Source organism: Liolophura sinensis, chromosome 7 (assembly GCF_032854445.1).
Source record: "Liolophura sinensis isolate JHLJ2023 chromosome 7, CUHK_Ljap_v2, whole genome shotgun sequence".
In the NCBI taxonomy this organism is placed as follows: domain Eukaryota; kingdom Metazoa; phylum Mollusca; class Polyplacophora; order Chitonida; family Chitonidae; genus Liolophura; species Liolophura sinensis.
In genome coordinates this window covers 8,927,751-8,941,708 of record NC_088301.1, presented here as the reverse complement: position 1 = coordinate 8,941,708, position 13,958 = coordinate 8,927,751, and the positions used below count along the sequence as shown (strand labels likewise).

Genomic DNA, 13,958 nt, shown 5'->3' with positions numbered 1-13,958 from the left:
CATGTATATCAGCAACTTGTGACAGGTGTTCCTGGATGAAGCAAAATCAGGCAAAAATGGAAACAACAGAGATATTTTGTTTCTGTATGACTGTCTTGCGATTTACAAAAAAAGGATTATAACACCCAGGATATTTGTAACAATTTATTAAAACAATTCAGACTACCTTGATCCTTATCAGTTTGTCCATCTTTGTAAACAAAAAGGTTTTTGGACACTTACATCCACTAGCTTCGGTCGAAAGGAATAAGCAAATGTTCCCAGTATATCTATAAATCAGCGTAACATTCTTTTAAGGATGTCTTCTAATACAGACGAGTGTAAAATTTAGGCACACAAAATACTTATGCCATGTTAATGGATAGAATACATGTATTTCTGACAATGAATCCTAATTTCAAGTAAATCACTCCATTCCCCCCCCCCCAACCCTCACACACACACACACACACTAGTAAAGCTGTATTATTACTGTAATTCATAAAAAAGTCCATTTGCCAAGCCAGAAGCAAGCTTGTTTGGCAACGACCCCTAACACTGTCTAAAAGGAAAGACACAGATAAGTTCATCTCAATTTAAATGTAAAAATAAAAAAAAAGGTATAAAGTTATAAAAAATTCACATACCTCGGCACCAGTTGTGGCAACAGCATTTCTACAGAGAGCTCTTTGGACAACATGATAGAAATCTTTCTGTTTTCAATCAATATACACTTGGGACTTAGGCACGAAACTGCAGGGTTTTTTTTTGTCCATTTCAGTCAATAACCGCAAATTTCCTTTTTGTGTGAATCTATCTCACAGAGAAACTTCCCTAATCTCTGGAAACTAAAGGCTTTATCCTGTACATTGTGCCACAACAAAGACAGGTTGATTTAATCCAGAGAAACACACTGGACCACTTAGTCCTTGCAAGGCATAATGACTTTGGCCATCCTTACCCTGTACCTCAAAGGTGCAAGGAGCTTGAGAAAACACGCTTGCTTCTGGCTTGGCAAATGGACTTCTTTATGAATTACAGTAATAAGACAGCTTTACCAGTGGCTTACTTGCTAAATGCATATTACTTTGGGAACAAAGAATTCAAGCCATTCTCTTTCACAGTAAATTAAACTGGAAGCATTAAACGTGCAAGATTCAAAGCAAAAATTACGACCCATATCGCTGACGTCAACACTCTGGGTATGGCATTAGCTATGCCAGGTAATTAGTTAAAACCCAGCAACATTATTGCATTTTGTGAATAGTTTGAACAAAATCATTCTGAGTAGCCATCTACAACGTATATGCACGCATGCAGATATGCACATTAAACATTCCCTCTTCAAAATCTGCACATTTCAATGCATTAAGACACCTATGTGTTATTCCACATGTACAATTCATAACCAGGTCAAAAAGATACCTGCCGTGTTCCATTATAATAAAGACAGGCTCTGTAATTTCTCTGCCAAGAAAACTGTCAGGAACCTTTCAATCCAACATTCCTTATAGCCAGAGAAATTTAGCTATTAAACAGTGTTAACAATATATGCCCTGCTGGGCTCATGATAGTGTCCAAAAAAAACTGCACATACTGCCCCAGTAAGGCCTCAAACATCAGTTTGTGTTGTTGCCCTTTAGCTTTATTACCAGCTGCACATCTGGAAAAACTGATACGGGATATTACAGAAAATAATGAGAAAACTGGGTTGGGCAGAATTCTGATGATTTTTTGACATTTCCTCTTGAAATATTCATATATAGAATTAATGAGCATGAATCATTAATGTGCCGGCCTAATCACTATGAATCCGCATATTGCATATGTCGCCTTGGCATTTGTGACCGGCGTAACATGACGACTCCTTTGAGAAACTCCTCCTGCTAGGTCAGCAAAGTATATGCACAGCCGAGTGCGAGTTCCCGCCAAAATGAGCCAGTCTGATCAAAATCACTCACCAACGTGACGACCAGTATGTTTGAAATATTGAGATACATCCACATGTTTGCAACCTGCATGATGAAGTCACCTCCCGCATATCCTTGGCGTGCAAACAGTAGTAGTCCGTTATGAGCAGCGCAAATGCCTTGTCGCCTTGAAAATGTGTCTCATGAAATAAATTCAACTCCTTCTGCATCTTCTGCGCCCAGAGTTTTCTAGCATGGAATTCACCTTCTAAATGTTTTCATTCTTTTTCAAACAACCCTCAGATGTAAACTTTGCCTCGTTATTTGGCTTGCTGTGCATGTGACGTTGCTTAGTAATGGTAGAATTTTGATCACCAATCCAATACGCCCAAATGACCTCCTTCATAAAAAGTGTATTCTGGAGCCTGCGGCATTCCCTTCTTCAAAACAATTGACTAACATTTCTCAGAGTTTGGAATGAAAGGAAAACATCCTTTTATTCCTTAACTTAAAATGTAAGGATTTTGACTGTAATATTTTTTAGGTTTATTGGGGTATACACAAAAAAACACTGTTCAGATTCATACACAGCGGGCAGTGGGATTTTCATTTACATGAAAAAAAAAAACGCAGTTCATACTTTTATATGAACTACTACACGGATTCATACGGTTTGCATAGCGTTTTTTTTTTTGTTTATACCCCAATAAACACACAAAATATTACAGTCAATCATCAAATAATCTAATAATAATAAGAATTATGAGTAATTCCCGCCATAATATAACTAGGAAAATTAAACAGTTGAAAGAATTTCTCTTTCAGTATTGCCTTAATTAAATGCATGAAAATTAATTCCCGAGAACCAATTTTTGAAATAAATCCACTTGGGGGATAGAATGATATTTGTTGTGAAGCAGACAGAAGGAAAGAATAGTCAATATTAAATCTGATATAGACAGGAAATGTTGACCTACAGTGTAACACAGGATAAAGCTATAGCTTATCAGTCCGTATAGCCAGCGTGGTTGGAAATGCCTAGACAAAGAAATCGGAACTTCATTGCTGTCCTCTATGGGTTCCAATTGATACAGCAGTATATTTGCTTCTGTGTAGCTAGAATCAATCTTAAAAATGACATTACGAATTCCCAGGTTACATAAGCCAGCTAGACTTGGGTTGGCCACCTATGACATCACCGCTGACCTTTAGTGACGGCGGGTTGGAGATCGGCTAGGGTAGTAAATCTATTGTTTTTGGTGGATTTATAGTCATAATTATGTTTCTCAGAGGCCCTAATGGTAATATACTGTTAAACAAGTTATAATCTTTATACTTAGGACAGATATTTAGATCCGCACAATAATCCTTCAAGAATCTGCATCAATATGAACTGGTAATTTACCCCTGATGGACTGGTTTGAAATCACTAATGCTGTGGCAATCACTTTTGAACTTTTTGAAATCAAACTGTCCAAATGTAAGGTTATTCAGATAGCTGGTTGGTGGTTTTCTTAACAAATTGAAAAAGCTTTAAATAAACACAAATCACTGGTTAAAGTAACCTTCACTTATATCAATTGAAGGTCCGAGGCTAAAATGAACAGCAATAGGCCCTTTCCCTGAACACAAATAAGACGCGCTCAAAACCAATTTGTCTGTGAGAAGCTTGTATGGTCAGAAATATCAGGTCGGAAATATCAGGAATTAAGTCTGTGAGAAGCCAAACCCTTTTCACTGATTTACTGGTGCCTGAGTTGCCTCATCAAGGTCAAAGTCAAGCAGACTAATGAAATTTTATTAGCTCAGTCATGGCCACTAGACCAGGAGCTGAATGCCAATTATTGTTTATAGGACATGTTAGACATATTAACCTCACAGACAAAACCAGGCAATTTTGGCCAAAGTGATCAGCCCTATAGAGATTCAGCCTGGGCAAGACAGCCATGATTTGTGCTGATGGAAACTTAATGTGACCGGTATTAATGGGGGTACTGCATTGTACCTAAAATTTTGCCCCCAAAACATATATTTTTACAGGCAAATAAAGGTAATGAAACATTACTATTGGTGTTGTATAAACTTAAAATTTTCTGACAGGATAATAACCTATCTTCCACACAAAACCTCAAAACACATCTCTAAGATCATCAAAAAAACTCTCAGAATCCGACAAAATGAGTAACAAAGTTATGGACAAAATACAGTGCATGTTATTGTAGTCAACTGTATACTGGCATGATTGTAAAAAAAATTCATTCATATCATGCACTTATTAATGCATGCTATGAGAATAATGTGATCAGGAAATATTCATGCTATGAAACAATTAATGTTAGAGGTAAAAATAAAAACAATGAGTTAAACACTTCTAGAAACAGAACAACTGGAAGCCTTCAATGTCATTCCTGAAAAATACTCTAATGCATCAGAAGTGCTCCAGCGTGGTGCATCTGTGTTTCTGTCACAGTGGCCAAATGGATTCCAAAATCATTACCAATAATCTCAGCAAGGCCCTGTTTCCCAGCAAGCACACTGTATTCCTGAGGCACTCAAAGCTATAAGGCTTAATGTTCCTCTAGTGTAATCTACCAATTTATTCCCATTTAAATTCCAAAAATGGGCAGGTCACAAGTAAAACCTGCCAGGCCTTTAACCATTTCGCCCCAATCAATCAGTGTTCAATTTCCTATCAACACAGCCCTTTATCTGTAGTTAACCCTTGGGTGTGCTGGGCACTAGATCACTAATCCATCTTACGTGAAACTCAGAGAGGCAGTAATGGCTAAAACTGTCAATCACCCCCAAAACCAACTTAATTAAAATCCCCGCCGAGTTTATACCTCTTAAGCTTCACAGACCAAAGCATCAGAAGAATGGGGTAATTGAGGCATCCAGGTCCAGAGGATAAAAATTGATAACATTATCCAACCGTCCATTCTCACACCTTCGTCACACGTGATGAGCGTATTTGTTAGTAGATAACGTCAGAAAAGGTTTCCAAGTGTCTCCCATAAATCTGGGATTTCAACAAAATTACGTCAGCAGTTCGTCACGTTTCATTCTTATCTGGCAACAGAATGCAAAAGTCCTTTGAAATTGAAGCTGAGAAGAAACCCAGCTCAAAAAAAAAGCTGACAACTCTACTAAACAGACCTCTAACACAGCAACTGCTCATGTATGCACTGCAATCTAGACACATTAAGTTTCATCCCTATCCACACTAAACAAATGTACACTCATCTCATATACAGTCAAAACGCTGAAGAATGTACTTGTACCACAGACAAGTTCAGCAAAGGACACATCAAATAGCTCCATAGGTTGCTTGCAGACCTGCTGGTTGCTGGCAGTCCAACATGAGCTGGACTTGAACTCACAGTGACCACACTGGTGAGATGCTCCTGGATCAATGCGCCATGTGTGTTAAACCTCTCGGCCACAGAGGCCCCAGGATACGACGTAACAGAAAATATCATACCATTCTGACATATGTACATGTACCATATTACAACACCAATACTTGTGTAACTATTTTCTTCTGTTGGAGAATCCCACTAATGCAGGACTTAATATGGTTTCTACAGGAATCCCAGAGTTACACTGTTGCCGACAACTGTAAACCAAAAGTAGAGGAATCTCCTTGGATTCACGTAAAAAAGGGTCACTGAATGTGAACGATATTGCCATCCTGTGAGGGTAATATTACCAGAGGATATTTCAAACACTGTAGCTAGAACATTCCTTTACAAGCATCATTTTGCTGCCTTACATGTACTCTAAAATGCCTGAGTATTGCCTGAAGTCTGATGTTATAACAAGTATCATAATACAGTGAAAACTGAATAGTATCACGATAAATGTATGTTGCACCTCGCCACATGGCTGGAAATTTGCCGATGTGGTGTTAAGCCATAATCATTCATTCATGTATCTTGTAACTAGGCAAAATTATCAATTAAACAGCGACTTTGGGTAATAATGCATGTCAGAAGACATGGAAAATACATAACACATTTTTCAAGACTATATTCTAAATAAATCCTTCCTAATTCAGGATTTGTCTTGTAAGACAATGGCACTGACTACAACATGCAGAACAAACAAGTCCACAAAGTTAAGGGTCTCGAATATCTGCAATACAAATTTGCAGATATCCAAAACTCTTTAACTTGGCACAGCACTTGTTTGCACTTTCACTTTCAAACTGACAGATGTCTGATGAATGTCATGGCTTCATTAAAGATGTGTTGACAGATGGGTAGTGTTTCTATCGTATCCAATCAGACTTTCACACATGTGACAGACAACTTTTTCTATGGCACCTTTGATGGCAGCTTTGACATAGTGATGAATTTGATATGGTTCATCTGTAAGCATGGGAGGCAAGATTAAATACATGGGAGGACAACTTAAATTGTGACCAAAAATAAATGTGATGTAGCATATGTAGGGTTTAGCGTGCTATATTGCATTTGCCATTTAGACATTTCAGAAGATGTCACCGTGCAACATCATGAAATACTGAATCCCACATCACATAGTGTTATCCAATGAGGGGAAGAGACATTTACGTGAGAGATAATAATCTAATTTATTTCTTTCTTGTTCCATGTGTGAAGCAATAAGCAGGCCTAAAGCAAGCCCCATACACCAGCATAAATTGTGACAAACACTGGAAGATCCAGTTGATCTATACGTGTAGGCCTACTTGCTTTTGTTTGCTAAAATTTAAGACAAACTCTATTGAATTTCTGTTGGATTTGCAACCAAAAAATTTCAAACTGTCTCTCATGGAGCATGCTAATCACTATGTGCACTGAACTCTGGAACTGGTTTGGTAAGAAATCCAACATGACTACCAGTGCAAGGCATTTGCCATTTCTCTTGCAACTACATTTTACTCCTACCAACACAACAGTGAATTAAACTATTATCTAAATAAACATATTTAAGTCAATACAAAACTCCACTTTGTTTTTTCGATTCACACATTCTATGCAGACTGTTTTGTTTTCTATCACACTATAATTTCCAGTTATCATCATCCATAGCTCTCAGATCATCCAGTGATGTTCATTTCCCTGCATACCTTCCCAAGCTACTGTTCCAACCTGTGAAGCGCCCAGATGTATACAGTCTAAACTACTGTCACAGACCTAGGATTAAAGGAGAAGAAAACTTAAAAAACAACACTACAGGCTGAAAAGAGCACATTTTTTTCTATCTGGTGGCGCCTGCGGCATAATTTTGCGATTTTTCTCGCCAAACACGTAAAAACGTCAAAGCTGACAAAAATCGCTGAGTCCACTGTGTCCTCCATCTTTAACACCCTGTAATTGCCTCTCAGCCAATGAGAGTCATTAAAACTGCCGGCTTGTTTGTGTAAACTCGGAACCTAGGTCCAACATTTTGGCTTCGTGATCGTCAAGCGGAAAACGAACTGCACTGTTCACTGCTTTCTGGGAAGAAGAGTTGTACTGGAAATGTACGAACTGCACTTCGGCAGTCTCCAACAGCAATTCTCCTCCTAACACAGAAGACTTCAGGACTAGTTCTTAGGCAAAATGGAGTCGCCCACAGTGGATTTTGGAGCTGACTTTATTCATAATTTATCAACCGGAGGTACATGTACATATTACAATTTTTTATGGCATGCACCAGCAAAGAAATGCATACTCTTTTCAATGGTATTTGACTGATATTTAAATTTTCTTCTCCTTTAAGCAGTAAGTGCACACATAAGAAGTCCCATACACCAACATAAAACAGGGAACCACTGGAAGTTCGAGCTGATCAATACTTACTTTGTTGGCCAGGCTGGAGACTGACTCTGACATATTGTCATAGATCTTGGCCTCTTTCACCTGTGCGTAAACCACAAACCAAATAGAAAACATGCAGGTGCTAGAAAAACACAACATCCAACTACAACAACGATGACAGGGTGTTGTGCAACTACTGTCACCAGCAAAAAACAAACAAAAACGTTAATGACAAAAAAAGAATGTGGAATGAGATGTCACAAGAACCATAGTAGTATTACTGCAGTTCAGTAGTCAAATGTGGACAACAGAATATAGCAAGCAAGTGCAAAATATCAAATCAGCCAAATCATTATTACTTGAGGCGTTATCTCATTTTATTACAGAAACTCCAATGAAATGTGTTTTTCTCTGAAATATCTGTATTCTCTGCAAATTTATTTATGCCATTTGAGATGCCACTTTTTAACCAATAACTGATCAGTTTAGACAACACTAGTGAACAGTTTAGTGAAGACTTTGTGGACATTTATATGTATAAATATTTATATCTGCTGATAAAGACTTTTATCTAAATATGAAGAAAAGCGGGATACAGAAAGTATGTTGTCAAACAGTGCTCTTACTGTTATATTTCATTTCTTGTATTCTGCCTTTAAATTCACTTGGTTTCATAGTTTCGTGTTTAATAGACTTTCATGAATAAGGTACATTTGTTTTGTTATTGCTTTTTTATGTCTTATCTGAGCCAGCCCTTATGTCTGCACTGAAATCATAGCAGCCATGTAAAGTGCTTGGTAAAGTAATGAATTGATCCAGAACTCCAAAAATGAACACTAAACATACATACACAGCACACAAAACTCCAAAAATGAACACTAAACATACATATACAGCAGACAAAACTCCAAAAATGAACACTAAACATACATATACGGCAGACAAAACTCCAGAAACGAACACTAAACATACATATACAGCAGACAAAACTCCAAAAATGAACACTAAACATACATATACAGCAGACAAAACTTCACCCACCCACCCGCACAAAATCTGTGTAACATCCAATGTATCTACAACTTGTGAAGGTGTTAAAGAGCAAAGAGGACACTGAAACTTGTGGAGCCAGTTGGTTGGCATTATAAACCAAATACCTTTTCATTGACGCTTTGTCCAAGTTCCTTTGTCTTTTTGGTGGCAGAAGTGGCAAGTTTTGTTGCCTGAAATAAGAAAAACAGGTTTTCATATTATAAAAGTAAGAAAAATACACATAGTGTATCATTATTAGGCTGCAAATAAAACCAAAATGAAAAACTTCAACAAGACTACATGTTCACTAATATTTTTGCTTAATTATTTGTTTGCTTAGCACACTTGAGTTGTAACGACTCTTCCGCCTTTTTTCCCAATCATTTCACGAAAGTATCTCCTGGTACATGTGGTAAGTCACTCTCACTGGTATTTATTGCTGATATATACTGCTAATGCAATGCAACATCATTCCAAAAACACGGGACACAATTCTTTAAAAAATATCTCATTGTTGTTTAAAGTCATATTCAGGACTTCATGCAAGACTACATGTACATGAGAAACCATATTGGACTGTTTCTTGGCACCATCTGGCCCTGAGAACAATGGAAGTCAGGAATTTTGAAAATCTTCCTGTCTGAGAATAGATACTATTGAATCCATGTCTTGTGTGTCGACCTATACATATACGGGCGACAGCCTATACTCCCGACCAAACATATAAAAATGCTGAATGTCAATGTATATGAGGATATTCCAAGACGCCAATTCGAAAATGAACATACACACATCACAAACAGCCTGATTAACACACCGAATCTCACATCAGTGCACACACTTCAGTACACAGAACTATTACTTCTCCATATATAGATACATAAATGGGTACACCATTCCTATACCATGTATTACGGCGTGTATCTATATTATCTTATGGAAAGTGAGTTTAACAACTGACGTGACTGAAAAGATACATGTATACATGTACTGATTATGCCAACTCTCAAATAATTTCAAAGGTTTACAGGATATACATAATACATGATAGTTCCAGTTACTGATAATACCACTATCCATACTGCTCCGTTTATATATATTCAAAGTGAAAATTTCAGATGATAATAATATCCAAACTTTACAGCTGAACTATACTTCATGCACATGTATCTAGGTATAGATAGAAGAGAAACGAATCTGGCGAATACCAGTCAGTTATATTGACTGATTGATTGATAAGTGCACTCAACAATTTTATACTAAATATAATAACATTATGGGTGACAGAACATAAACCAGAGTGCAAATCATCAAACATTGCCAGGTAAAATCTCTTTGATTTAAAAACCACAGCTGAAACAGAGGCTGAGGTGTGGTTTTGAACATGTGACCTGTTTTGTTAAGGACCAGCAAAGTTCTGGTCACAATCAATGTAAGCAATTAATGGATGGAGCCCGGCCAGTACAGAATTAGATGGCTCTTGTCAGTTTGACAAACATCTACAAAAATCTATTACCTTCCAGACAAACTCAGATTACTGTGTTTACCAAGCTCTTCAAAGAATGTGAATCTTTGTGGAATGTTTTAGCATCTCTGACCCAGTAATGACAAAAATGCCAACTGTCCGGTCTAGCTTGTATAGAAAGAGTATTTATACACATATTCAGATGACAGGACAATGGGCTTGCCTTATGGAAGACGCCATTTGGGCTCAAAACTTAACAGTAAGTATCAATGGAATACAGAACGAATTTCTTCCAAGATTTCATCCACATCTAGGTGTATAATTCACTTGACCATTCCATATATGATGAGGGATTTTGAATAAAATTTAAATCTCAGCGGGGGCCTTCATGGCGGAGGGGGTTAGCATGCCAGCTGCATAGCGCAATGACCCAGGAGCCTTCCGCCAATGTGATTGCCTGTGAGTCCAGCTCATACTGGCTTCCTCTCCACCCATGGGAAGGTCTGTCAGCAACCTGCGGATGGTCGTGGGTTTCCCCCCAGATCTGCCCAGTTTCCTCCCACAACAATGCAGGCCACCTTTGTATAAGTGAAATATTCTTGAGTACAGCGTGAAATACCAATCAAATAAATAAATAAATATTAGTGTATCTATCAATTAAAGTATACATGTATCTGCCATGAAAGAAAGTAATTTTTTTACCCAAATTCTATGCATGCATCTTAATACTTACATATATCCCTAAATATTGCTTTACATCATTAAAACAAGAACTACATGTACAATATTCAATACACAGGAGAATGCGTAATTCATAAACTCACACTGAATATCAAGACCACTGTTCTCACTACCGATTATTTTTCTTCTTCTCTGACGACTGTGTTTTTTTTCGTTCTGCGAAAAACTGCATGTCACAGCAGTTAAAACTTTCCCCATCTGTGACCCACTTTTCGGCCATATTGGAGAAGTGTGGAAATCTAAAAAAAACTTCTTCTCCAGAACCACTGATCCAATAGCATTGAAAACTGTTATGCATGTAAAAGACTACTGCAGATATCAGGATTGAAAATTGTATGCATGTTGAGAAATGTGGAAACTCACTATTGGTTGTTTTTGTCATATGATGACCTATGGCTGAAGTTTGAAAAAACAAGATAGCAATTAGATGTAGTTTGACCTGCTGAAGACAACCGTGGTTTTAGTTTTTTCCTACTATGTATACTTTTTCTTTAAATTGCAATCAAAGCCCATTTTAGAGTCTGGACACCGTAATAGCTATGAAAATTGATCAGTAGACAGATCAACTGCAGATCTTCATTTCTGTGGTAAAGGTGGAAAAAAAAAACAAACCTGGTATTTTCAGTAATGAACATATGAGGCGGCTTTTGATGTATTGTGCTGTATGGCCAGTCACGTGATTTAGCAGCCATTTTGAATTGTATTGATAAGCTCACACCATCTTTTTTCCTAAAATGGCTGATAATCTTCAGATGAAATTTCACTTCCAAAACTGACAAAAACTCCCATTCAAAAAACATGGAAGCTTCGTGCTAGACTGCATAACACCCGGCCACTGTAGGGTACTGGCTGAAGGGCATGTATTCTAATTTTGTCTGGTGACAGGAGCAATAGATCAAAGGAAGAATCTCTCTATACATGTAGCCCAGCACTGCTATTTGCCAGCAATGTCTTTTTTTTTTCCTTTTCACTGTCTTTCACCATAGCTCCAATGAACATCACCCCTAGCAGTCATCGGTTCAAATCCAGTGCTTTCCTGCCAATCTTAATTCTCCTTTTTTTCTTCAATTAGCTTGTAATTATTAGGCACCAGACTATCAGTCCTATCAGCCTGGGGGTCAAGTGCACACTACTTCTTACCATTGTTACCAAATTCATTCGGAATTTAGTATGGACACTATGGTTCATTTGTGGTAGATCGTGAGGTCGGGTATTGCTGAAATAGTTATGTTTTTGTTGAAAATATGAGACCTGGTTTTGACGAGGTAAATGCAATTCACTTGTTCGAAGAGTGTATTGTCTAATATGGATTACCCCTATTTTTTTGCTCGTATTAGACAAACCTGAGATTGAAATTGAAGTTAAAATTTACCAAAAATCACGAGGCAAAAAAAAAAAACATTATGTAAAATGCCTTTTCCTATTTTTGCAAAATGAAGTCCTTTTCAAAGAACGCTTTACAGAAACACTTTACAGAATCACCTACAGTAAAAAGTTCCACAACCAGATATTCTACAGTAAAATTCATTCAGTTTTCTCCAATAATAATTAGGGCAATATCAATGTGTAATAGCTTTGTCTTGCTTTTTGTTACCATATTTGACCTAAAAACTTGCCAAAAAAACAGTGCATTTTTACAAATCGGGCAAGAGAATTTATCAAGATTTTAGGTCAAAGACAGTACTTTAACAACACCTCTCTATTAATAATGGCTGGTTAAAACTGACCTTATCACAGGTGGAAACACATCACCTGGCCAATAAGTGCTGGACACACATTTCTACATGTTCCTGGCTGTTTCACGCATCAGATCAGGCCACAAGGAGAGGACAGGCTCCTCTAAAGCCATATGACACAAGACATGACAGCTACAGGCTAAGTTTGTTAACAGAGCTCAGGTAGCGGGAGTTTGCTCAGTATGATCTGGCATGTCTCCACAACACAGTGTTGTCATTGCTGCTCGGGTAAAAAGTTCGTCTGACACCCGAGTCTAATGCACACAGGCACAAGCCAAACCGGGGCAAAGTGATTCTCACACATCCAGATGCTGACCCATTTGGATCAAGGTGTAAGCTACACGATGTTGAGAAATCAAGTCACGCCAATCTGAATATAGATCCACACCAACTGATACTTTAGCTTGGATCAACTGGATTCCTGAAGTCTTCTTAAGTAACACACACCTGAATATTTATCTGTCATTAGTCCCAGTTGTTTATAAGTGTATTAGGACTTACGCTCCGCATTAAGTTGAGTCTGGACTATGGTGCCTTCTGCTTTGTGTTAGGAAAAGACTGGTGTGAAGATTTCAGCCTGATTTAACTTTTAATACACTAAATACAACTATTGGCCCCTGAATATTGAAAACTTTAAATCTCACATGCATGTAGAGATAGGAACATCATGAAAGAATACTGATTCAGCCTGAGTGAAAGCCTTTTTAGGTGACAACACAACTGCTACATACACATGTACTTTATGCCACAATATCACTCTGTATATACATGTGTTGACAGGGGAAAAAATAGATGTCGCTATATTTATATAAAAGCAGTTACAAATAATTATTTCCTGTACTTAGCACAACATTTTATGGCAAAGTGAATTAATTACGTCAAACCAGTTAAATAAAAAAGACACCTGCCAATTACAATACAATACTTGTGGGTACAATTCATTATATTAATAAACAAAGAAGTCGCAGAAGAATTCACAAAAATATTATTGTTCACATTACAAGTGAAGTTTGAAAACCACAAATATATTTTGTTCACGTGAGACCTGACAAAGATCTACAAGTCCAGTTAGCAGCTATATCCTATTCTCCTTGCAAAAAGAGCATTATCTACAAGAGTATATTCATACTTTACTCAGTAATATTTATTAACAGTTTTTCTCTGCGCAGTATGAAATAAGTAAGAACCAAATGATATTGTAGCCTTAGCCTTAAACAAACAGTCATCTTTGTTTTCTGTTTCTGTGTCATCTTACATGAAGAACAATTTAATAGCCAGCTGTGCATAATTAAACCCTGATGTGATAGTCTGAGGGAAATCATAAGTACAT

At 37.4% G+C, this 13,958-nt stretch overlaps 1 protein-coding gene across 2 annotated transcripts in view; it reads right to left on the bottom strand.

The window, feature by feature from the left end:
- The window catches only part of LOC135469663 (ADP-ribosylation factor GTPase-activating protein 1-like), a 64,781-nt gene that overhangs the window by 12,717 nt on the left and 38,106 nt on the right, over window positions 1–13,958 (bottom strand). The window contains exons 8-9 of one of the 2 annotated variants that reach the window (XM_064748212.1): window positions 8,812–8,877; window positions 7,697–7,756 (exon numbers count right to left, since the gene is read on the bottom strand). In XM_064748212.1, the coding sequence (XP_064604282.1) occupies window positions 7,697–7,756; window positions 8,812–8,877 (126 nt within the window). The remainder of the gene's footprint in view (window positions 1–7,696; window positions 7,757–8,811; window positions 8,878–13,958) is intronic. The other variant, XM_064748213.1, reaches the window with a different exon arrangement.